Genomic DNA, 25,355 nt, shown 5'->3' with positions numbered 1-25,355 from the left:
GAAGGCTTTGTGCTTTAAGCTGCCCCCTTCCCAGCCTCCTAGCCTTCAGGAGAGGTCATTGTACAGCTCTTTCCATGGTCACTGTTCTCTTCCTTTTTACTGGAGGGCAAAACTAGGGCAGAGAAATAATTTTTATTCACTTCTGAAAGGTTACAGTAATAAAGAAACTCTTGTTAACATCAGAGAACGTTGCAGCCAAGAGTTTTCACAGTCTGGCATTGTTTATTTTACATGTAATTTGGAACCTTCTGCACTCTTAAAATATTGGCACAAAAATGTTTTAACTGTTGAAGTGCTTCATTGCATGCAGTGGTGGTGTGGTGTCAGAGTGGCAGCTGGACTCTGGAGAGCTGTTTGCCCCATTCCTGTTGGAGAGAGAAATGGTGTAATCTGCATACGTGTGGGTGTGCAGATACACACTCACTTGTGTATATATGAGCCTCTCTCCATTGAGAATTAAGAACTTTCTCTGCTATGATGAACTTCTGTGCCTCCCTTTATTTAACAATGAGAAGGGTGTAACAATCCCGCTTTCCTGTTGCCGTGGCTGCCAGAAAGTATAGCACTTCCCTTATTTGGATATTTTGATATAATTGTTCATTATCCCCTTTCTCTCACACACACTTTGTTACTTAACTCTTTTCTTTTACTTTTATCCATCAAAGGATTTTTGTTGTTGTCTTGTTAGGTTGAAATTAAGATTTGAAAATAACTGCAGAAGGATCCCACATATGAGATGGGAAGACTGCTAGGCTGGTGACTGGGCTTCCTGAGGTCCAGGTCCAACTTTTCTCCCAGAGTTTGGAGGACCTTCTTCTTCCCCCATCTTCTTTGTGTCCTGGGGGCTTAAAATAGAGCTATGTATTAGCCTGGCCCTTGCTGAGACCCAGGGTTCCCCAGGGCTGGTGATGCTCTTTGTAACCTGTCTGGGCTGGGGACACTGGCCTGCTGTCCCTAAGCTTTTCTTCCTCGAAATCTGACACCTTGTTCCTTGGCCTCCACATTGGAGCCTTGGCAGAAGAGGCAGAGGTTACCCCCACCAGGTGAGCTCTGCCTAGCTGTCTCCAGGCCAGGCCCTTCTCCAGGGAACTCCAGCAGGCGGCTCCTTCTCCAGGAGTTCCACTCCAGCTCTGAGAAAAGGATGCTCTGCTAGCATGGGTACCACAACCGTCATGCCCTGCTCCCACAGGCTGTAGACTTTCTGTCACAGTCAGCCAGGGATCCCGCACCCTCTAGCCCAGATCAGCTTTCAGTGCCTACCAACAGCAGATGAAGTGCTCAGGACCTTGCAGCCCTTCTTGGTTCAGTGAGCTCTTTTCCCTTTTGGAAAACACTGCCTTTGGCTTCTTGACCCACAAGAGCAGTGCCTATGATGGAGAATCCAGAGGAGTACGTCACATGCAATTTTGGGCAGAGGAAACGGGTCTTTTCCTAACAACCTTGTGAGGGCCCCTGTGTCCTGCTCTCCCCCTGTAAGGTATGGGCACTTTGTGCTTAACTGTCCAGAAACCATTTTCCCAAGCAGTTACCTCCCGTCATATGGGCTTTGGAGCCAGACAGACCTGGGTGCTAATTCCTGCTCAGCCGTAGTGTGGCCTTGAGACCCTGAGAAAGTCACTTAACCTCGCATTTCTTTCTCTGTATACCACACAGTGTGTGATTTAAGCAGTATGATCTGGTAAATACTTAGCACAGTACTTGGCACATTTTAATCACTTGATAGGATAAAGGCACTGTGTTCGGATCTTTTCTACAGCACCTGGCATGGGCTGCCTTGTTTCATGAGGATTTGTGTACATACCTGTCACTCCCCACTGGATTCTGATTGCTGGAGGATAGAGACTGTATCTTTTGTCTTTGTATCACGTGTCTGCCTGGCTTGGGTCACGGGCATAGCAGACACTCAGTCACTGCTAGCTGAATCTGTTAGGATGTCTTGAACAGACAGGGCCAGCATGACTGTTGTAGTTTCTCCATCTGAACCTGGGGAAATAGTAACCTCTTATTTTGGAGCCTTTGAGGACAATTTAAAACGATATGTGTGAAGTGTTTGGAGTCCTTTGAAAGGAAGGTAGTGGGGAAATTAATGGTGTTTTTGCTGTTCTTGGGAAAGCCCTTTGTGGTTCCCAGCGAATAAATTACTTGGAGTGAGTTTTCTAACACCTCCTATTCTGCTCTGTTCACTGAGGCTTTTTAAAAATAATAATAATAACTGTCTGCTGTAATGCTTTTTTGCTGCAACTTATAAAGATATATAATTTTGGTTTTGGACTTTTGACCCCTTTCTGCTCCCAGGGGAGAAATTTCTATCAAAATAATAAAAGGTGTAAACTGTGTATGTTGCCCTTTTTCTGGGCCTGGGGTAGCTCAGCCTCTGGGGTTAAGAATCAGCGGGCTTGTGGTTTGTACCTGGTTACAGGGCAAGTAGGAGGCCATTCCCATTAAGAGCTCAGTGGTATTCTAAGTGTCTCCCCGACTCCCATTCCTTTGCGTCCTGTGCCCTTTTGCTCAGGGTCTTCAGTTTTCACATGAACTCTGTTTTCTGGGGATTGTGAGCACATTTGTTTATGGCTGTACCTCTTCTCTTTCAAAGACAGAAGATGTTTATCATCTGCTCTACTTTAGGTCCCCAGCTGAGTTGCCTAGCAGAGAGGATCCTCTCTCTAGAGGAAACGGGATGGGAGAGGGGAAAAACCATTCACTAGTCTTGGAGCTAGAAGGGCAGGGAACTAAACTTGGTTCTACCATTAGTTAGCAGATGCAGAACTTGGACCAGGATATTTTCTTTTGTTTTTAGTACTTATTTTATTTAGTTATTTGGCTCACCAGGTCTTAGTTGCAATATGCAGGATAGTTTATGGTATTGTGAACGCTTAGTTGTGGTGTGTGGGATCTAGTTCCCTAACCAAGGATCGAACCTGGGCCCATTGCATTGGGAGTGCAGAGTCTTGTTAGCCACTGAACCACCAGCAAGAGTCCCTGGACCAAATCATTTCTAAAGATCTTTCCAGCTTGGGGGAAAAAAAAACTATGAGATAAGAATTTTCCAACCCAGGGGAGAATTGAATGAACAGTAGTTTGCAACAATTCCCGCGTGTTTGCTAAGCCTCTCTTGCCCTGTAACCCTGGAAGAACTGGCCCTGTTCTTAATAGCCTCAACTAAAAGGCTCATGAGAGACCAGAGTGGTTTGAGAACAAATGTGGGTTTCAGACATGCTAGAGTTGTCTGGTCTGAAGCAGTGGGTAAATGTGGATGTCAGAAGAATCCTCCCACTTGGCAATGACACCTACCCCCCCTACCCCGACCCCGCAATGCCCCGCTCCAGGAACTGTGTAAAGGCAGTCCAGACTGCTCTAGCTGGGGGTAGGAAGCCCCAGTCAGGGCTAGCCCTAGCTGATCAGATTTGCAAAGCAGTCACTGATTATGTTTTGTGCAGGTTCAGTGACTGCCAGTCTCCTAGATGCTTGTCAACCACAGGGATAATCCCAATTCAGCCTTTTCCAATTGAGGATGCTTAGTCCTGGCCAGGAAAATGGCTTCTTCAGTACATATTAGTAGCAGGGCAGAGATTAAAACTCACTGCTGATTCCCTCGGTTGCTCTTTTCATTACATCATCCTGTCACCTTTGCCATCATCCTGCTACCTTTACCATCCCTAGAACTACCATACACACCCTCCATTTTTGTCTTCCTATCTTACAGACCTCATTGGTTATTCTTTTAAAGTCAGTGTTTCTATGTCCAGGGCAGTGCCTCACACGTACTAGGCCTTTATCAGATGTTAGTGGATGAGTGAGTGAACTTACCCAAGTCTTCCTAACTCATTAACTGACCCTAAATTGTTAATGCTAATACAGTGGTGTCTTACTGGTCCCCGAGGACTCTCTGTGCGTGTGTCTTCTGGAGGGGTGGTGGCAGCAGCGCTGGGGAGGGAGCTCTTGGGTCAGGCAAGTGGATGGTGCTCCTCACTCCATGTCACACCACAGAGTAGGTGGCCACCTTCTCTTTTCTCCTATGAGTTTAACCCTTCACTGGGCACTGCCAGAGGGCTCTGGCTCTGCTAAGATGGGGGTACCTATGTGAGAACAGTTCTGGAAGCCAAGAGGTCAGACCCAGGATACATGAGAGCTGTACATTGATTGTAGCTGCCCTGGATGTGCTGTGAATATTTGTGGATCCTTTGATGAGACAGCTAGTAATATAATACTCCTCCTCTTGATTGCTTCCCTAAAGTGCCTGCTGAATGGTCCTGTGGGGTTGGTTAGAGCTGAAGCGGCCCAGCTGGAAACCAGGGCCTTCTTTCTCCATGTCGATTGCATTCTATTGAGCTGATTTTGAATGTTCGCGATATGTGCCACAACCGTGACATCTGCTCAGAGGAGCAGGAAGAACTACAAGGAATGCTTCTTAAAAACGACCACTAGCCACACTTCAGTTGCCTCACACTCACCAAAATGCGGCTTCACCGGTTCCCCCGCCTCTCGACTCTCTTCATCTCAGATCCATCCTGCAAATCATTTAACAGCCTAGTTCCTCTTCCTAAACACTACTTATGTCAAATACTCATCACACAGCAACGCCCAATGGCTCCGCGGGGCCTGCTAGATGTGCACCGAACCCCTCAACCTGTCTTCGGGCTCCTTGTGATTCACCATCATTTTTCTGTCTTTCCTGCCTGCCCCACTTTTCTTCCAGTCTCTTCCTGTCTTCTCCTGAAATCTTTCCTAACTCATCCAGATTTACATTTGTGTCTTATTCTACCAGTGAGATTATAAATTTCTTTTCCTTTCTTTTTTGAGTTTACTTATTTTTGGCTGCACTGGGTCTTCATTGTTGTGTGGGCGTCTCATTGCTGTGGCTTCTCTCGTTGTAGAGCATGGTTTCTAGGCTGTGTAGGGCTCCAGTAATTGTGGCCCATGGGCTTAATTGCTCCGGGGCATGTGGGATCTTCCTGGACCAGGGAAGACCCGTGTCCCCTGCATTGGCAGGCGGATTCTTAACGACTGGACCATTTGGGAAGCCCTATAAATTTTTTAAGTACTAGGATCACAGGCATCCTTAAGTAACCTCCTTAGTGCACAGTGCAGAGCATGGTACATTGTAAGTACACAGGAAATGCTTCTTGATTTGATTTAATTTAACAAGTAATTTTGTTGCATGGTAAGGGGCTTCAAGGGGAAGAAAAGAATGAAGTAAAGATAATCCTTTTTAAAACTAACATGTGTATTGAGATATCTGTGCTAAGTAAAGTATGTTCTGAATAACATTTTCTTGATTAATTTTCCTCAGCTACTCCCCTGACCCCTCCCCATCTGGCAGGGTTGTATCCATGATACACATGGAGGCCTGGGGCCTCCCATTCTCCCTTCTGACAGTGCCCAGATCGCTGCACCATCAGGTGTTCTCTCAGTGCCTGCTCTGTGTTGGGACCATGTGGCCTTATCCTCCAGGAGTTTGCAATGGAGCTTCCATCAGCCATCCCGGGTTCTGTCCTTGAGTAGTTCTTCACATCAGTGCTGGCCAGCTGTTAGCAACAGCAGGCTCCCACCCCATCCCTATATCTGTACACCACACACAGGCGCTTCTCATCTTAGGGATCTGGAATGACAGGATTGGAGTAATAACACTAAATTACTGTCTAGCATCCTGTGTATTTTATTGTGCTTATTGTGAGCCCTCCTCCCTTCCTAGAATGTAAGCTCCAGGAGTTCAGAAGTCGTGTCTCATTTATTGCTGTCGCCTCAGCTCCTAGAACAGTGGTTGGTACATGGTTAGCACAAATATACATTTATTGAACGATGAAGGTATTGTTGATTTTTTTTTCCTTGAGGTCCAGCAACATTATTAATTTGTATGGCTCTGTTAAGGATTGTTTTCACATAGTATTCATTTATCTGCTCATTTATTTATTTGGTCTTTAACCGCATGCTAATCCCTAAATGCTGTTGGTAGAGAGTATATTATAGAGAAATGATCTTACAGGGTTTACAATCTAGTCTCTGCCAAGAAGAGAAATGAAGTTGAATCTTTCGTAGGTTAATTCCCAAACTCAATAGATGAACAAGTAAGATAGAGTTCACCTGGTTTGTGTTGCCTTATGTTCTGTTTTTGCCATAGACGTTACCTGGAGAAGCTGGCACAGGGCAGGGCTGAGCGTGCTGACAGGATGGTGCAGGAAACTGGGCAGCCCCCAGTGCCGAGGGGAGGGGCGGAGACTGTCAGGCCCTGGGCTCGTGGCTTGTCACCTCCTTTCCAAGGCAGTGTCATGGAGTTTGAGAGCACTTGGGCTCAGGTCCTACCCCTGCTTGTGTCCCTGGGCACGGTCTTCATCTGTGTGCCTCCGTTTTCTCCGTAAAATAGGAGTAGCTGTGTTACCTGCCTCACCTTCCAGCACGGTGGAGGGTGAATGAGTCAATACACGGGAGACTCTCTGAACTGAGATAGGTGTTTGATGCTATAAGCTCTATTACTTAGCTGTTAAGCTTTTTTTTTCTCATGCAATAATCTAAAAAGAAAACAGAAAGGCAATTTTGCATAGTTTGAATGGAAAAACAGAGACTCAGAGGTCTGTCTTTCCGAGTCACAAGGAGGGAAATGGAGCTCCTTGGGCCCAGAATTTACTTAGACGTCACAGCATTTCTTCAGTTTGAGTGGGGCTTGAATACTAGAGAGAGAGCATCTCTTTAACAGATAATAGCATTCCAGTATTTGTTTTTCTTTTATAAAATGCCTATCCTTTTAAGAATGTTATATGGGAAAAAGAGGAAAAAGAATTACCTGAAGAGATAAGGTTGCAGAGCTCATAAGGCTAAGTGTCCTTCTATTGTCAGGGGGTATTTGGATGTCATTCTTTGCCTCACCCTTGGATTCCTCATTACTTGAGCAGGATTAATCATATCATTCCTCCTCAGAATCCAGGCTCAGCCATTCCCAGTTTACTCCTGAAATTAATGAAATTATTCACTCAGTTGTGTCTGACTCTTTACGACCCCATGGACTGTAGCCTGCCAGGTTCCTCTGTCCATGGGATTTTCCAGGCAATAGTCCTGGAGTGGATTACCATTTCCTTCTCCACGAGCTCTTCCCAACCCAGGGATTGAACCTGGGTCTCCCGCATTGTAGATAGACGCTTTACGGTCTGAGCCACCAGGGAAGTCAAGGTTCTATAAGCTACCAGATGAACGGCACATCTGTTTTGAGCCTTAACAAAATGTTGGACTAGGAGTCAGAACACCTTGTTTCTGTGAACATCTTGAGCTTTTATGAGCTGAGCAATAATTAGGCAAGTCATCTGACCTCTCTGAGCCTTTGTTTCCTCATCTCTACAACAGGGAGCAACTTTCTCAGATTACCACAGAGTCAGTATTTTGGAAGTTGTATGGTGTTGAACAGTAAGCAGTAAGGAAAGAACAGTGACAGATAAGCATTCTGTGATCCAAACAGAACAATGGAAATGTCCACTTTTCTGTTTGGGGCTGTGGACCTTGGTCTGACTTCCTCTGCCCTGCTTGGGTCACCAGTTAACATGTATGATTCAGTTAATTAGGGTTGCCTGTCTCTTTCGCTCTCCATTCCTGCAGAGAAGGAGAATTCATGACTGATAAAAGGGATAAGAATCTCAATATCAGGAAGGGACTAGATTTTGGATCTTCTGAAAAACCACTGCGGTCCAGGTAACATGATGTCTGTCTTGGAGTTGCTGAGTGGGAATGGGACTCTGGCTGGGGCCAGTGTTGCCTTTAGGTCCTCTATTTGTTTAGATCCTCAGTACCCAGGACAAGTGAAGAGTGCCCAGGCTCTGTTAGCAAAGAGCTCTTGAACTTTTTAAGTATTCATTTTCAGCTGTTTGGCTTTTATGTCTATGCACTTGAGATGGCCAGCATTGATGGGGAACAAGCATCCTTTAGTTTTCCACTGTCCCCAGTCTGCCTAAATTTAGAGAAAAACATTAAAAAAGCTAAGTTGTGCCTGCAGCTTTTCTGCGCTTACAGATGCAGTCATGAGGTCCAGGGGGCAATTGGGAGCCTGCAAGTGTCTCTGGAAACCTCCATGTGTCCATATCTTCTTGCTGACTAAAATCAGATCTCATGGCTGCAGGTAGAATGCAGAGAACCCAGAGGAATGACAATCACTGACACATAGTGAACAGATTAGTGGGAGAAAGGGGCCCAGGCTCCTCCGCCCTGGTGTGCTATACTGCTGCTCCGTTGGAGACGCCTGCAGGCTCAAGCTAAATACACATCTTGCTCGTATTACATCTTATCCAAGTAAGATTTTCCATTACCACAACATAAGAGACGTTGAGGGCACCGTGACTGCTAAAACCCTGCAAGACTGGTTGTCTGTGCTTAGTGCCGCCGGGGTCAGCAAGTCAGCAGCTGAGGATTGCATGTAACGGTTGCATTCTTTTTCTCAGCTGGCACTCAGTGAGGTCTGATTCTGTGCAAGTCTCACCTTCTGCTCCACATTCACTTGATAATCAAATCCTGTTGATCTTGCTGGACTTTTTCCTCTTTATTCCCTTTGTCACTTATATTAATTCAGTTTCTTACCAACTTTCACCTGAGCCATTGCAGCAGCCTCCTGGTATTCCTGCTTCCAGTCCTTCCCCCAGGTATATGGTTCGTACTTGCCAGGTTACTTCTCAAAAACAAATCTATGCAGGGGCTTCCCTGGTGGTCCCTGCCAGTGCAGGGAACACTGCTTTGATCCCCGGTGCAGGAAGATCTCACATGCCTTGTGTGCCACAAGTACTGAGCGCCCAAGCTGCAACTGCTGAAGCCTGGCCACCTAGAGCCCACGCTCCGCCGCAAGTGAAGCCACTGCAAGAAGCACCGCCGTGAAGAGTAGCCCCCACTCCCCGCAGCTAGAGAAAGCCTGCGCACAACAAAGACCAAGTGCAGCCAAAAATAAAAATAAATTAAAAACACAAAAAAGAACAAGGAAACCCCAGTCTATCCAATAGCACAGAGAGCTATATTCGATATCTTGTAATAACATAAAATGGAAAAAGAATCCGAAAAATAATTAAATATAATTATCCATATTTATATATGTATGAGTCACTTTGCTGTACACCGGAAACTAACACAGGTTTGTAAATCAACTATACTTCAATAAAACAACAATAACAACAGATCTCTCCATGCAGCTTCCCTGTGCTTAGAACTCTTTGTCTTTTCTTCATTTGGCATTCAGGGCCATTTACAGCCAGACATAAAGTGCCTTTCCAGCTTCTTCTTATAAAGAAGTGCCTTCTTCTTCCCATCATGAGCTCTTTGTTACAGATTTTCCTCTGAGGATGCTGTAGTTGTTCAGCTCTCTGTGACTTTACACATGCTATTCTTTCTGTCTGAAAAGTACAGATCCCTCTTCATGCTGTAATACCCAGTGTGATAAATATTCTTTCACTTCCGAAGCCTTTGAGTCCCCAGACTCCCCACTGCCGCTTTTAACCGACGGTATGCTGTTCAGTCGTTCGCTGTCTGTCACAGGTCTTTCGCATGAGATCACGAATTTTTTGAGGACAGGTACTGGGTTTTACCTGGTTTCATCTTCTATACCCAGCATGCCTAAAATATGGTAGGCACTCAGGATATATCAAACATGTTGAAGGCAATGAAGAATTCTGCATTCAGACAGCTTATGGTCTAGCAAGGAATATAAATTGCTTCATGACACTACAGCTCAGAATCGAGAAATACCATGAGAGGTTTTAATAAATACATATACATGGTTAAGTCACAGGTTGAAATACTTGTGTGGGAAGAACCACTTGCAATTGGAATTATCTTTTATTGTGGTGAAATACACATGTTGTTTATCATTTTAACCACTCATAGATAGGTATACAATTCAGTGGCATTAGATACAGTCACAATGTTGGGTAACCATCACCACTGTCTATCTAGCCCCCAAATTTCTTCATCCTTCCTAGTAAAGACTCCATGCCCATTAAGTCAGTCCCCCCATTTCCACTCTGCCCAGGTCATGGGAACCTCTGTTCTACTTTCTGTCTCTGTGAATTTGCCTGTCTTGGGTACCTCCTATGGGGGAATGATACATTATTTGTCCTTCTGTGTTTGACTTATTTCACTAGGCATAATGTTTTCAAGGTTTGTCCATTGAAACTGGAGCCTGTTATATAGAGTAAAGTAAGCCAGAAAGAAAAACACCAATACAGTATACTAACACATATATATGGAATTTAGAAAGATGGTAATGATAGCCCTATATGCGAGACAACAGAAGAGACACAGATGTATAAAACAGTCTTTTGGACTCTGTGGGAGAAGGCGAGGGTGGGATGATCTAAGAGAAAAGCACTGAAACATGTATAGTATCATATATGAAACAGATCTCCAGTCCGGGTTCGATGCATGAGACAGGGTGCTCAGGGCTGGTGCACTGGGATGTCCGAGAGGGATGGGATTAGGAGGGAGGTGAGAGGGGGGTTCAGGATGGGGAACACATGTAAACCCATGGCTGATTCATATCAATGTATGGCAAAAACCACTACAAAATTATAAAGTAATTAGCCTCCAACTAAAATAAATAAAAAGAAAAAAACAAGGTTCATCCATATTATAGCATATATCAAAATTTTATTCCTTTTTATGGCTGGGTAATATTCCATTGTAGGTATATACTCTTTTTGTCTGTCCATTCATCTGTTGATAAACACTTTGTTTCCGTCTGTTGGCTAGTGTAAATAATGTTGATATGAACATTGGTATACAAATACCTGTTGCAGTCTCAAGTCTCAGTTCTTTTGGATATATAGTGAGGAGTGGAAGTACTGAGTCATTGGGCTTCCCTGGTGGCGCAGAGGTTAAAGCGTCTGCCTGCAATGTGGGAGACGTGGGTTCGATCCCTGGGTCAGGAAGATCCCCTGGAGAAGGAAATGGCAACCCACTCCAGTATTCTTGCCTGGAGAATCCCATGGACGGAGGAGCTTGGTGGGCTACAGTCCACGGGTTGCAAAGAATCAGACATGACTGAGCGACTTCACTTTCACTTTTCACTTTCAGGGTAGTTCTATGTTTAACCTTTTGAGAAATCACCGAACTATTTTCCATAGCAGCTGTACCATTTTACATTCCCACCAGTAATGCATGAAAAATCAAATTTTCCTGCGTCCTCATCAATGTTTGTTATTTTTCTTTTTAAAAAATTACAGCCATCCTAGTAGGTGTAAATGGAATTATCCTTTGTTTATGCTTTAGATAGTTGTCTTGATAACTGGCTTTAATTTGCTTATGGGCCATTAGTGACCACTGAAAAATTAAACAGTTTTCACTTTCCAAATCTTGTATTTAATGACACAAAACCAACGCGTTAGCACTTGTTTGCAGAGCATAAGTCCTTTCTTCAATTTGGAAATATAAGCAGAAAAGCACTTCTTTGTTTCCGAGTTACTCTTCTATAGCACTTCTGATAGAGCAGGTGGGGATCAAAGGTCTGTTAATGTTCACATCACAGAGTTAATCGGCTGTTATCTTGTTAACATGAGAAAGAAGAACTTCAGTCGCCCACTTGATGTTTTCTTACCCTGGTAACCACAAAATTCTTGCTCTGAATCTCAATCACAAACTCCTTTTTACTTCACACTGCTTGTGTATGCATTTTGGTTCCAAATCTAGAACTCTAGCAGATGGTAGTAATAGAACTAGAAGTGGTCTTGAAACTTGTTTCAGTGGAAGAGGTTGCTTTGAGAGAGGTATGGAGTTTGAGAGGTGATGCGAAAACAGACTAAAAGAACAGGAGTTGGACGTCCTCAGGCTAGAGTCGAACGGTGTTTGCAAACCATGAAAGCAGCAGCAGCATGTATCAGAGCTGTTCAACGCCTTCCCAAATCTTCGTACTCAGGAGATTATCTTAAAATTGGTAAAGTGCCTGGGCATCAATAATATAAGAGGTAATCATGACGGAAAATACTGTATTGATTCATTTTACAGACATTTGCTGAGCAGTGTGGCCATCTTTGCCCTCAGGGAGTTTGCAGTCTAATGCAATGAATGGGTGAGGGGGGCAACTTGTAAACAGATTATTAAAATAAAACAGTAAGTCTTCCTGATAAAAATATTAACAGAAAACTAATTTTTTTTCTATAAAGTGGGGACAGTAAACACCCCCTTTTTAGAATTATTGTGATGATTAAAGAAATAACACATACAAAGTTTTTAATACAGTTGCTGGCACATGGCAAGCATTTAGCAAATGTTAGCTAATGTTATCATTCAGTTCATTTCAGTTCAGTCGCTCAGTCGTGTCCGACTCTTTGCGACCCCATGAATCGCAGCACACCAGGCCTCCCTCTTCATCACCATCTCCCGGAGTTCACTCAGACTCGCGTCCATCGAGTCCATGATGCCATCTAGCCATCTCATCCTCGGTCATCCCCTTCTCCTCCTGCCCCCAATCCCTCCCAGCATCAGAGTCTTTTCCAATGAGTCAACTCTTCTCATGAGGTGGCCAAAGTACTGGAGGTTCAGCTTTAGCATCATTCCTTCCAAAGAAATCGCAGGGTTGATCTCCTTCAGAATGGACTGGTTGGATCTCCTTGCAGTCCAAGGGACTCTCAAGTCTTCTCCAACACCGCAGTTCAAAAGCATCAATTGTTTAGCACTCAGCCTTCTTCACAGTCCAACTCTCACATCCATACATGAGCACAGGAAAAACCATAGCCTTGACTAGACGGACCTTAGTCGACCAAGTAATGTCTCTGCTTTTGAATATGCTATCTAGGTTGGTCATAACTTTTTTTCCAAGGAGTAAGTGTCTTTTAATTTCATGGCTGCAATCACCATCTGCAGTGATTTTGGAGCCCAAAGAAATAAAATCTGACACTGTTTCCACTGTTTCCCCATCTATTTGCCATGAAGTGATGGGACCAGATGCCATGATCTTTGTTTTCTGAATGTTGAGCTTTAAGCCAACTTTTTCACTCTGCTCTTTCACTTTCATCAAGAGGCTCTTTAGCTCCTCTTCACTTTCTGCCATAAGGGTGGTGTCATCTGCATATCTGAGGTTATTGATATTTCTCCCGGCAATCTTGATTCCAGCTTGTGTTTCTTCCAGTCCAGAGTTTCTCATGATGTACTCTGCATATAAGTTAAATAAGCAGGGTGACAATATACAGCCTTGACGTACTCCTTTTCCTATTTGGAACCAGTCTGTTGTTCCGTGTCCAGTTCTAACTGTTGCTTCCTGACCTGCATACAGATTTCTCAAGAGGCAGGTTAGGTGGTCTGGTATTCCCATCTCTTTCAGAATTTTCCACAGTTTATTGTGATCCACACAGTCAAAGGCTTTGGCGTAGTCAATAAAGCAGAAATAGATGTTTTTCTGGAACTCTCTTGCTTTTTCGATGATCCAGCAGATGTTGGCAATTTGATCTCAGGTTCCTCTGCCTTTTCTAAAACCAGCTTGAACATCAGGGAGTTCACAGCTCACGTATTGCTGAAGCCTGGCTTGGAGAATTTTGAGCATTACTTTACTAGCATGTGAGATGAGTGCAATTGTGCGGTAGTATGAGCATTCTTTGGCATTGCCTTTCTTTGGAATTGGAATGAAAACTGACCTTTTCCAGTCCTGTGGCCACTGCTGAGTTTTCCAAATGTTATCATTATGGAGAGGTTTTATTGAGTTGATAATTGATAGTATATCTATTGATTGCACGCAACAGAGACCACAGCTAATTTAAACAAACAAAGGCTTATTGGGGGCTAACTGAGGCTGACAGGATGGAAAGGACGGTTTAACAACAGGCCTCAGGTAGGAAAGATACAAGGGAGCTCAGGGATCCTAGTGTTAGCAATAGGAAGTTAGTATCCTCTTTGGGCTTCCCTGGTGGCTCAGAGGTTAAAGTGTCTGCCTGGAATGCAGGAGACCTGGTTTCGATCCCTGCGTCAGGAAGATCCCCTGGAGAAGGAAATGGCAACCCTCTCCAGTACTCTTGCCTGGAGAATCCCATGGAAGGAGGAGCCTGGTGGGCTACAGTCCATGGGGTCGCAAAAGAGTCAGACACGACTGAGCGACTTCACTTTCACTTTGGGATGATCCAGCTTTAGCTGTCTTTTTATCTTTGGATGTTTCTAATCAGAAACAACAGTCTGATTAGATTAGCTTAGATTCTGGGCCCGTCTCTGTGATGAGGAAACAAAGTTCTAGGATCAGCAGCCTACTAGCTCATGGAGTAGGAGAGGAGTAGGAAGGCTCCAGGAAGGGATACAGAAAGAATGAGTGATGTTCATTCAGGTAGTATCAGATACTTCCAAGATCTGCTGATCCATTGAGGCTGATGATATAAGCCATGAGGCCAACCCACGGAATAGCCTCTTGAGTATTTCTGTTGGCCATAGAATCGACTGTCCTGCCTTGTGACTGGTGCCAACGCAGTGTGATCATTCCTATCTGACATTCTTCATTGAAATTTATCTGGTTTCCTCATGTTTATTCTTAAGTACTGTAGCTAAAACAAAAGACTCGACTATTTCAATAATAGAGGAAGGAAAACTTTCGGAGCTTTGTAGACTGCATTTCTTTTGATATATTCAGTTATGATTATCCCTATCACACTTCTCAGCTCGTGATCAGGAATTTGGTCTGGGTCTTAATTGTGACTCCGTAGTCAGACCCTCCTTCATCCTGTTATTTTGTCCTAGATATGATCCTGTGCATTTGACCTTGTTGAGTCTCGTCTTGTTTCTAAGATGATTTTTCAGCACTTCAGAGGCATTTCCATTTTACTTTTGTTTTCCAAAGTACTGAAATTAGCAGTTGGAGCTTTGTGCTTATGTGATTCTCCATTTCCGATATGACTCATCAGATGCAGAAAGGTGTGATAACTGGAGAGAAGATGCTAGATTTAGGTACCAGCTGTCTGAGATAAAAGTTCCAGCCCTGACTGCTAACACACAAGCAGGGTGTGACTTTGGGGCAAGTTACTTAACATCTTTGAGCTTCTGTTTCCTTGTTTATAGATTCAGGATAACAATCAGGCTGAGATCCTCGAGGGCAAGGTTATTATGGTTGTGAGGCGCAAATAAGATCACACACATTGACAAAAAACATTGTCAATTCAAATGTGATGTGTGTTCATCATTGCTGCCTCCACTATTATAATTATAAGCAGTACAGAGAGGGCCCACCCCCCACCCCCGAATTGTTTCCTTTAGTTGTTAAAAGAGCCACTCTTTGAAGCCAGCGTTGATACCTCTATCAATATGCATGAGACGTGTTCAGAAACTTCAGAAATTAGAGATTATGGCTATCTTCCTCTCACCTTGTGTGTCTTGACATGGAAGAAAATTAACTTGGCATGATAGTTTGATCTTCCCAGGACCTTACTGTACCTTATCAGCTTCTTTTCAGGGTGATTATGGGCTTGTGGAAATGTTTGAATGCCTTGTCAAGAGAGTAAATGACTATAACTTCCACAGACAGCCATCTCTTGCTTTGCTGTTTTCCATGTCTGAGGAAAAGGCTCCTGTACTTTGTAACCATTCAGAATTTAATATTGAGAAATTCACAGCTTTGTTTTTTAGAACATTATCAAGCTATACAGATCTTGAATATTCAGATCCCAAGCAGTAAAACTGGGACTTTCAAAACATACAAATAAATAATAAGGAAAAATATTTTTAAAGGCATTTCAATGTAGCAAGCTTCTCTTTGTACATTAAACATTTGAAATTTTATTAAGATGAGATGTAAGGATTACCTCATGCCATGTTTAGGTTGGTTTTTCATCACAACTGGCACACGCTGTACTCAAATATTCACATTTTCTTTAAAAAAAAAGGAAAAGAAAATGTCCATCTTTTATTATTTTTCCTTTTCTTCTTGGTCTTAACACAGTTTTCTCTGGACCTATTGAATGCACACACAACACACAGAGTTGTTTTGTTGGGTTTTGTGATCATTGCTAAAAGATCTTCAGTAGATCTTTCATTTATAATGCAAGTGAGTTACATGCACACGTGTATTTGGTCTCTCCATGTGCCCTTGTTTTCACTGTTTCTGTGTATTTCTTATAATGTTGCACAGTGAACTCATTTCTAACATTAGATAGGCTGATGTTCAGTGCACATTAGCCTATTGCCACGCAATGACTATAGCCGTGGTGTTGACATTGCCAAGTGTTGCTGTTGTCATTACTAATCCCTAGAAAGACAACTGAAACTTGCCATCCTTTGTGCTGCATTATAGCCTTACATTGAATTTGATATGTTATTTATGCTTCAGTCAGCAATTCTGGGCACCCTTTATCATTCTTCCATTCTAAAAAATTCTTATTACCCTGCTACTGTTAGCAGCTTTGCCTCAGTAGCCTTAACATTTATTATTACCTTCATGCTCATCAGTTCTTGTGTTGCTCTTGCTAACTTTCTTTCATTCTCTTCTCCTGCACCATAATTATACCTTTCCCCCTAGTTTACCCAGAAGTGGGGCTTAGCTTTTACTGGAGATGTCTGATGTATTAATATTAGTAATTGGCCACTGATCACCCATCTGGTAGCCCACTCCTAGCTACCTTTGTAATTGGGAATATCTGAGTTGTTTTTACCACAACCACAGCGGCACTAGTGGTAAAGAACTTGCTTGCCAGTGCAGGAGACATGAGACATGGGATTTATTCCTGGGGCAAGAAGATCCTCTGGAAGAGGATTTAAAATGGCAAACCCGCTCCAGTATTTTGGTTGAAAAATTCAGTGGACAAGAGGAGCCCGGCAGGCTACACACCATGGGGTTGCAGAGTCGGACACAATAAGTGACTGAGCACACACAGCACGCACACGTGGTAGCTTTTAGCCCCGCGTCTACTGATAACCCGAGATGTAGGGCACATGGGAGGGCAGCCGCCTTATTTATGGCGTTTGTTCCCACATAGGTGAGCATTGAAGTCGAACTGCCCTGTATTCTAATCCTGACCCACTGTTTCCTAGCTGTATAACCTTAACCTTCCCAGATAACAGTTTCCTCTTCTCTAAAGTGGGGATAGTTAATAGCACCTATCTCAGTCACTGGGAAAGACTTAGTGAGCTTATGTGTATAAAGCTCTTATCGTGGTTCTTGGCACGTGGTAAACAGTAAATTATGGGGACTGTTTCTGAGATGCTTTTGTAGCACCTGTAGACTGGGGAGAGAGGAGGCTTTTTAGAAGACATCATTTGTAAGCTAAGTCTTAGAAGATAAGAAGGAGTTAGCATCCCTGTGGATAAAGAAAGGATTCCTGGCAGCAGTATATTTGAGACCCAGGAGAGAACATGACATGTTTGTGGAAATTGCACATCGTTTACTCTGACGGAGGGTGAGATAGAAGTAGGGAGACAGGAGGAGGTGAGGCAGGAAAGACGACCAAGAACCTTACAGAGCTCACGGAAGAGTTTCAACTTGATCTTTCATCAGTCCCTCCATCATCAGTTCCTCTGTTAAGCAGCCACATAAATGTCTTTAAGAGCAGCGACAGGGAAAAGGGGAAAGAGGGCAGCAAACTGGCCTCAGACAAACTGGCATCTCTTTAAAGCAAATATTCCTCCTTGAGAATACTACATTAATTAAGCATGTGCCTTGCAAGATTCATTATTGCTTTACTTGTGTTCCCTGTTGGTTGTCTCATTCATTAATCTGCTGATTAGTAACCCTGAACTCTTGTCCCCCATGTCCCACCACCATTTTTGCATTGCCTTTTTAATATACTGTGCGTTCCCCCGGGACGTAAACTCCAGGACCCGTCCCTGGCCTGCTCGTGTTTGTTTTCTTTGCCCCTTGTGCTTGCCTCTGCTGTAACATTTGTAGTATGTGTTAAGTAATCCTTAAGGTAACATTTTTATTATGTCATAAAAAGTGCATGGCAAATATATTATAACTCATGGACTTTGTTTAAAAATGAACGGATAATTTATTGAGTGTGTTACATGAGCCTCGCTCCCCTCCCCATTTCAGCTGAGACTTGCTGCTCATTTAGCCTAGCCTCCTATCGAGTGCTCCCACCCTGTGACATGCTAGGAAAGCAGACCCATGGTTGGCTAGAAGTGACATCATAGTTTATGTACTCAATAAAAATTTAATTAAGTCATTACAGGAATTGCAGTCATCATTTAACCCTCTGATTTCTTCTGTTTCGTTTATTATTAAACATTCAGTAATAGCAGTCACCAAATCCTGATGGCTTATAAAATATCTGCATGAATTTTAATAGCTTAAATAAATGGGAAAATATGAGTAACTGATATAAAAGGAACCTTTTCCTTGTGGTGGTGCTGTATGTATGGGTTTTTATAAAAAAGCAAAGCATTATAGAAAGGAGAAGAGTTTAATAAGACAACGACCCAGCATTAGCTGGAGAGAGTTTCTCATCTGATTTGTCTATGCATGGGCAGGGTGCTCCATATGGAATTATCTGGCAGTGAGGACCCGCACACCAGCAGACAAAAGCTTAAGTGAGGGAATAAGATCCCAGCAGAGGTTCTGTGTGTTGTCTGTGCTCAGTCGCTCACTCAGGTCTGACTCTCTGTGACCCCATGGACTGTAGCCCGCCAGGCTCCTCTTTCCATGGGATTCTCCAGGCAAGAATACTGGAGTGGGTTGCTATTGCCTTCTCCAGGGAATCTTCCCGACCCAGGGATTGAACCCACATCTGCATTGGCAGGTGGAGTCGTCACTGCTGAGCCACCTGAGAAGCCTCAGCAGAGGTTCACCAGAGGGAATATCCAGCCCCCTCGAGCTGCTGGGCTGGTTAGAAGGGCCCTGCAGGGCGAGTCCAATAGTTCAAGAAGCTGCTGTCACTTGGCCTCACCTGTTGCCTGCAGATCATGTGTCTGCATTGATGGAGCTTCCACCCTCTTCCAGGAAGGGCCCTTTTCATGATCTAATCCTGCTTCAGTGATGACATCTAAAAACAATTCCTAGCTGTGGCAGCTTGCCACCTCTCAGCTGGAGGTGAGGGGAGAGGCAGCTTATAGGTCACCAGAGTTAGAATAGAGAACCAGGAGGTAGAGGATCCTTGCTCATAAGGAACTGGACTCCTCCTCTCCATTCCTTCTGGGCAATAGTGGGCCAGAACTCAGGTGTGCATCCCAAGAGGAGAAAGGATGTCTGTGTGTAAATGAGCCTTATTGGAAAGCAGGAATTGAAATCTGTATGTTAATATGTTGGTGATCTCTGGAAATGCCTTGCACAAGGTGAAATCAGTTCTAATCTTGGCTCTGAGACTAAGTTGATGTGGGACCTGGGGGGCAGAGTCCCTTCCCCTTTGGGGTCTCAGTTCACCATTTCCTCAAAGGGATGAGCAAGGTGACGTCTGAGGGCCCTTCCAGCTCTAAAGCTGACTGGTTTGATGTAGCACACAAGCTAGCTCTGCTGAGCAGGTTCAGTGAATGTTTACCTTGGACAGTTGCTGCCTTTGTGCTCGACATCTTTGACATCATCCCTTTGTGGCCCTGATTCTTTTTTTTTTTTTTTTTAAGATTTTTTTTTGATATGGACCATTTTTAAAGTCTTTATTGACTTTGTTACAACATTGGCTTCTGTCTTATGTTTTGGTTTCTGGCTGCAAGGCTTGTGGGATCTTAGCTCCCCAACCAGGGATCAAACCTGCACCCCCTGCATTGGAAGGCAAAGTCTTAACCACTGGACCCTCAGGGATGTCCTACTCTGGTTCTTCTTGCACAGTTAGAATGACTCATAGGGGAGGAGGAAGAGGAGCCCCTCAGCAGGAGGATGGGTGGTAGTCCCACCGTCTTCTTGCAGAAGGAAGTAACTCGATTCTGGCCTGTTTCTCAACGCTACCTTAGCCCATACTGGAAGATGGCACAGTAAGAAGTTCGGCAGTTCTGAAATTTCTGAAACACGGAAGGTACAATAAACAGAAGCAATAAACGGGAAGGAGCGATAAACGGAAGCAGACAGAAGGATGTGACTGGATAGAACACGCTCTGTGTGGCACTCAACCCTTGTGAGGATTCAGTCCTCAGCATGCCAGCCCTAAACCCTGCTCTGGCCAGGCACTAGCCTAGGTGTTGGGGTGTTAAGATTCATCAGATGGAGTTCCTCATGGCCTTTGAGCTGCTTGAAAACTAGTGGGACAGGTGTTGTGTCCCCAGGAGAAGTGTGGACAGAGAGCTCTGGGAACACAAAAGACGGATGGCTGTTTTGGCCTGGGGTGAAGGTAGGGTGGGAAAGGTCATGGATTGCACCACTGTCTGCATCCAGTCTCACATTTTCCAGTCTTGAGTCTCACAATTCTCTCTCTCTCTTTTTGAAAATTGTCCATGACTATAAAGGATTGGAGCTGGTTTTAGTTTTATATAAACAAACCAGAAGGTATTACTCATAATTCCTTGCATTTGCAGAGCACTTTGCAGCTTACCAAGGCTTTCAGCATACATCGTGGAATAAATGAATGAGTGAACAGATGAATGAAGTACATGCTAATTCATTTGCTGTACAAACCAGTCCTCTGTGTAGGGCATTTCAAAGACAAGGACATAGACTTAGATAGGTTACTTGACTTGCCCAAGATCACATCCTAGGTATACAGCAGAATTATGACTTGAACCCAGGTTTTCTGACTAAATCCAGATCCTTTCAGTACTCCTTTCTGTCCTTCTTCAGAGACCAGTGATAAACCACAGGATGAAATCATTCAGTATTTGATTTATGACCCAAAGTAAAATCATCTTCCCGGAGGCAGGAACCTGCTGGAATGTCAGGCACATGGACTTGGGATTCAGACTGACCTGGATACTTCATCACTACTTTGCTGTGGGACCTAGAGCTCATCACCTCACCTATCTGAGTCTCAGTTTTCTGTGTCTATAAAAGCATGATGATAGCATATCCACCTCTCTGGGCTCCATTGGCAGAAGAGATGATGTCCGTAAAGCACATGGCCCATAACAGGTGCTCAGTAAATGGAGAAGATGATGGTGGGCAACAGTCATGGTTGTTAAGCACAAATTTTATTCTCCATATAAAGTTCCAAATGACTGGGTTGTTTCTTTTTTTTTTTTTTTTCCCAGTTCTTCTTTTTTTTATTTTTTAAATTTTAAAATCTTTAATTCTTACATGCGTTCCCAAACATGAACCCCCCTCCCACCTCCCTCCCCACATGGGTTGTTTCTTAAACTTGTGAATTTAAATAGTCAACGAGTCCTTTCTGTGTATTACGTTTGACACCAGGTTTTCTGCTGGGATGCCAGAGAGGAGTGAAACATGGACCCCTTTCTTTAAGCATATTCCTGGAGGTCAGATTCCCAGAGTCAAAGTGTCATCCTGTAGAAGAGGTTTCGTGAACTGCACTCTGGGTTCCGCAGGCTCACCTGGCTGTTCTCTGAGAGGAGCTCTGCCTGAGGCTCCACAGTCTCACTGACATTGCATTTCTGGAACAGTCCGTTCACATGAACAGTCTCACTGTTCAGTCCATCCTGTTCTCCTCCACTCTTCACAGCCTCAGGGGCTCGCCTTTCTCCTCGGCATCTCACGCACAGCCCGGCCTCTCTTCCTCCTCTTCCCACCTCTGGCCACTTTGCTTGTGCTTTCGCTGCAGCAGACTCCTTTCTGTTCCTGCCCGTTCACCCTTCCTCATTTTCTTTCCTGCCCCTGCACCTTGTACAGCTTATTCCCTGTGTCTCGAATGTCCTCTTTCCTACCCGCTAGCTGTCTCGTCAGACTCCTCTTCCTCTGAGGTCCAGTGAAACATCGCCTCCTTAGAGAACTTCCCAGCAGCACCACCCCCCTCCCCTGCCCCAAGCAGAGACCATTTGTACTAAAATTTACTTATCACTCCCCACTTTGGGGATAGAATTTGAGGTAACATGTTGCAGTGTGATTTTTTTTTTTTATTAATACAGGTCTGTTTTTACTAGACAATGTGCTTCTCCAGTCAAGAAGCCGTTTCTTTTTCTTTGTGTTCATAGGATCCAGCACAGAGCCTGACACATAGTCGGGGCTTAGTTCATAAAACTGAGTACTGCTTTGTATAATTCAGGACCAAAGTCTAAAAGAAGTTGTCAAATTGGGGAGAATCCCAACAGAGCAGGGAAATAGGAGGATGGGGCAGGAGTTTGACCTGTTAGGAGCCTTCTTTCTCAGTTCTGCTGTCTGTGTCAGTCAGGAGCCAAAAACCATACTTTATAGTTTTTTTCCTTTATTTTATACTTTTGTTTTTGCCATTTTGTTTCTGTAGGTTAATTCCTATATCCTGAAGAAGAACATGATGCTTATGACAAATAATTTCTATGCCGCAATCTTAGGATATGATGAGGTAAGATGGTTTACCAAGCCTCAGACAGAACAGTGGCCTCCCCCAACAAAGGCTGTTGATGAGAACTTCTGAAAGAAGCTTCAGGGGCCGTCGTCACTGCCTGCCATTATTTTACTGTGTTACTTCGTATTTTACTATTTCCTCACCTTCATTGACTCAGCAACCAGAATGAATGTGCCCAGAAGTTTGTCTAGTACTTGAGAAAGAAAGCACTACGTAGTATGGTCAGATCATTCAACTAGCCGGCATTTATTGAGTGCCTGTGGGGTGCTGGATGAAGGGACACAGGCAGATGGGTCAATATCTCAGCCCCAGATGCTCCAGAGAGAAGAAGGCACGCCCATATCAGCAGCACAGTCTGCCGGACAAGTCACACACTTTTGGGGGCTTCAGTTATAAAAGCAGTACACACTCATTTGAAAATTCATGAAACTGTGCCTAAATGGTTGAAATAGAAAATAGAAGGCCCCCTTTCTTGCCTGCCCAGCTCCCTGCCCCAGAGGAAAACCTTGTTAATAGTTTATTGGGTGTCCTTACAGATGTTACCTGTACATACACAAGCACCTATGGATTTGTTTTCTTTATGCAAATGAAAGTTATACTGTGCTCACCATTCTGTAACTTGCTTTTTTTAACTGAGCAATATATCTTGGATGTCCTACCTAATGACATTTAGATCTGTCTCATTTTTTATTGCAAAATTTATATAACATAAAATTTACCATTTTAAAGTGTACATTTTAGTGGCGTTGAGTATATTCACGTTGAGCAGCCATGACCACCAGCCGTCTCCAGAACTTTCTCTGATCTTCCCAAATAGAAACTCTGTGCCCAGTAAATAATAAATACTATTCTATTCTCCGCTCCTCCCAGCCCCTGGGCCACTAGCCTACTTCCAGGGTCCTCCAGGGCCGTTGGCTTCCCCTCAGTTCCTCTAGACCTAGGCATCTCAATTTCTGGAAGGATGCTTTTTTTGTTTCGTGAGGGAAAACAAGTCGATATCCTAGTAGACTGTGGGAAAACTATTATGCAAACTAATTTTTGCCTTCTAGGCACCCATTTTTTTCCTGCTTCCTCCCTCAGACCAGTCTCCCATTTGTCTTCAGCTTACTAACATTGTGGTGGGAAGAGGGCTGAAATGGGGCTCGCTGAGCTATTCAGCCGCTTGTATTGTGCTCCTGCTCTGTGCCAGCCACCACGTCCTGACTCAAGCTGGTCAGCGCCATCCCGTGACCTCACATCAACCACCTTCGCTTGAGAACCTCTGAGTGCACTTATCTTCCCAGCCAGGGTAACAGTTTCCACCTGGTCATCAGAGCCAGGTGTGGCAAGAAACTCTTGACGGTCTGGACCAGTCACGTTGCTATCATTGTTAATCTGAGTTCTGAGTCATCCTTTTCCTCCTAGTTGATTATAGACTTGCCCCTTCCCAGCCATCTCGCCCATCGCCGAGGCTGTCTGCGGCAGGCCCTGGCTCCGGGGGCTTTTGCTGTCCTGTGCTCTGGGCTCGTTTTCTAAGTCCTCATAATACTCGCTCCCACTCCTGTTCCCTCTCGTGTAGCACACATGAGTTGCTGCCAGCAGCACTCCGGCATGTGCCCAGGGCACTTCAGACACAGGCAGGCTGTTGTGTTAGCAAATAGCTTGGAGAACGGTGATGTGCCCGAGCTTGTTCTTGGCTCCTGTCCCCATCTGCCGGAAGAAGTTGGTTTTCCCGACTCAGCCATTGTGCCAGGACAGTCTCTTAAGCTGTGGAATTGTAGGGGTGTTTAGCAAGGGGGCATTTGAGACAGGTGAACAGTCTTTCCTTCAAACTGCCCGTACTCCCTACTGGACATGGCCCTTCTGGCAGCAGACCTAAGGCCAAACCTCAGGTACCACAGTGCCCCGGGGGTCTGACCACAGCAGGACATCGAATAAGTGATCCTGGCTCTTTGTGTAATGTCCTTACCACTTATAGAGCCTTTCATGACCATTGTCTCTTAATTTGTGGCACAGGTGTTATTTTGGTCGTTCAGGTTATGAGAAACCAGGGATCAGGAAGAGCTAGTGGCTTTCCAAAGGGCACACAGCTGCCAAGTGACGGAGCTGCCATTTGAATTCGGGCTGTCCGATCCCCAGATCCCACTGTTGCTTCAGTTCTGTTCACAGCTGCACGCCGAAGCCTAATCTTCGTGTCACACTGCACAAAACACCTTTATGTTCTCTCTTATAATTCAAAGGTGCTATAAGGAGGGCAGGGATTTTAGTCTCTGTTTAACAGATGGGAAGGTTGAGACTTGGGTTTAATAAATTGCCCACCATCTCTGAGCTGGGGACTGACAGGGCCAGGATAAGATCTGGCCTTCTAGCTGACTTCCAAGGCCCAGTCAGCACTTCCTCTGGTTCCACATGCTGCCTTGGCACCTGGACAGAGCAACTTCTCAGGGCCTGTCCCTCAGTCACCCTTGCTCAGGAAGAAGGACCCTCTCCTCTCCTTCCTCAGAGCTCCAAGCTAGAACATGGCCCTAGTCCATGATGCAGGCCTCTGTGATATTTGGGCTTCCCAACAGCGTGCTCTCTGCTGTGCCAGGACAGCCGATGGTCGGCACACACAGGTTCTGAGCACTCCCCTGTGGCCCGTGGCAGTCCTGCCGGACAGCCTGTTCCTCTGCTGTGGAGGAGGCCGGGCCACCCCAGAGCTGGGTGACAGGGAGGCCAAGGTGCTGGGCTCCCGTCCCCAAAGACCTAGTTGCTGTGCAGATGTGTGTCCTTGGACCAGGAGAGGAAAACCTGTAACACTCTGTTCTTAGGAGGAAGCGTACACTCACAATACGGGGAATCCATTCCTTGTGGACGGCGCTGGAACTGCTGCTGCTCCCACCTCTCCTTGCGGGTGTTGGCTGGGCCTGGCAGTGCTGTAGGCAGCTGTGGCCCAGGAGGGCCCATCAGACACGACCCCGTCTCTGCCTCCACCTTTTTATCCAGCCGCTTGGCCCCTCTGGGTCCCACATTCTTCCTCTGTATTGAATGAAGGGGGAGGCCACGTGCCCTCTCAGGCCCCTCCCAGCTCTGCCACGCACTTGCCCTGTTTCCTCTGAGCCG

The 25,355-nt window shown here is 44.8% G+C and overlaps 1 protein-coding gene across 1 annotated transcript in view; it reads left to right on the top strand.

Moving 5' to 3' along the window:
• Window positions 1-25,355, top strand: part of LOC102172278 (ubiquinol-cytochrome-c reductase complex assembly factor 1) — a 96,489-nt gene that overhangs the window by 66,070 nt on the left and 5,064 nt on the right. Inside the window, exon 8 of the mRNA XM_005688494.3 lies at window positions 22,194-22,271. Within this exon, the coding sequence (XP_005688551.1) occupies window positions 22,194-22,271 (78 nt within the window). The remainder of the gene's footprint in view (window positions 1-22,193; window positions 22,272-25,355) is intronic.

The sequence above is a fragment of the Capra hircus genome, chromosome 13 (assembly GCF_001704415.2).
Source record: "Capra hircus breed San Clemente chromosome 13, ASM170441v1, whole genome shotgun sequence".
NCBI lineage: Eukaryota > Metazoa > Chordata > Mammalia > Artiodactyla > Bovidae > Capra > Capra hircus.
Note: the sequence above shows the minus strand (reverse complement) of the source record. Positions and strands in the feature narration are given on the sequence as shown.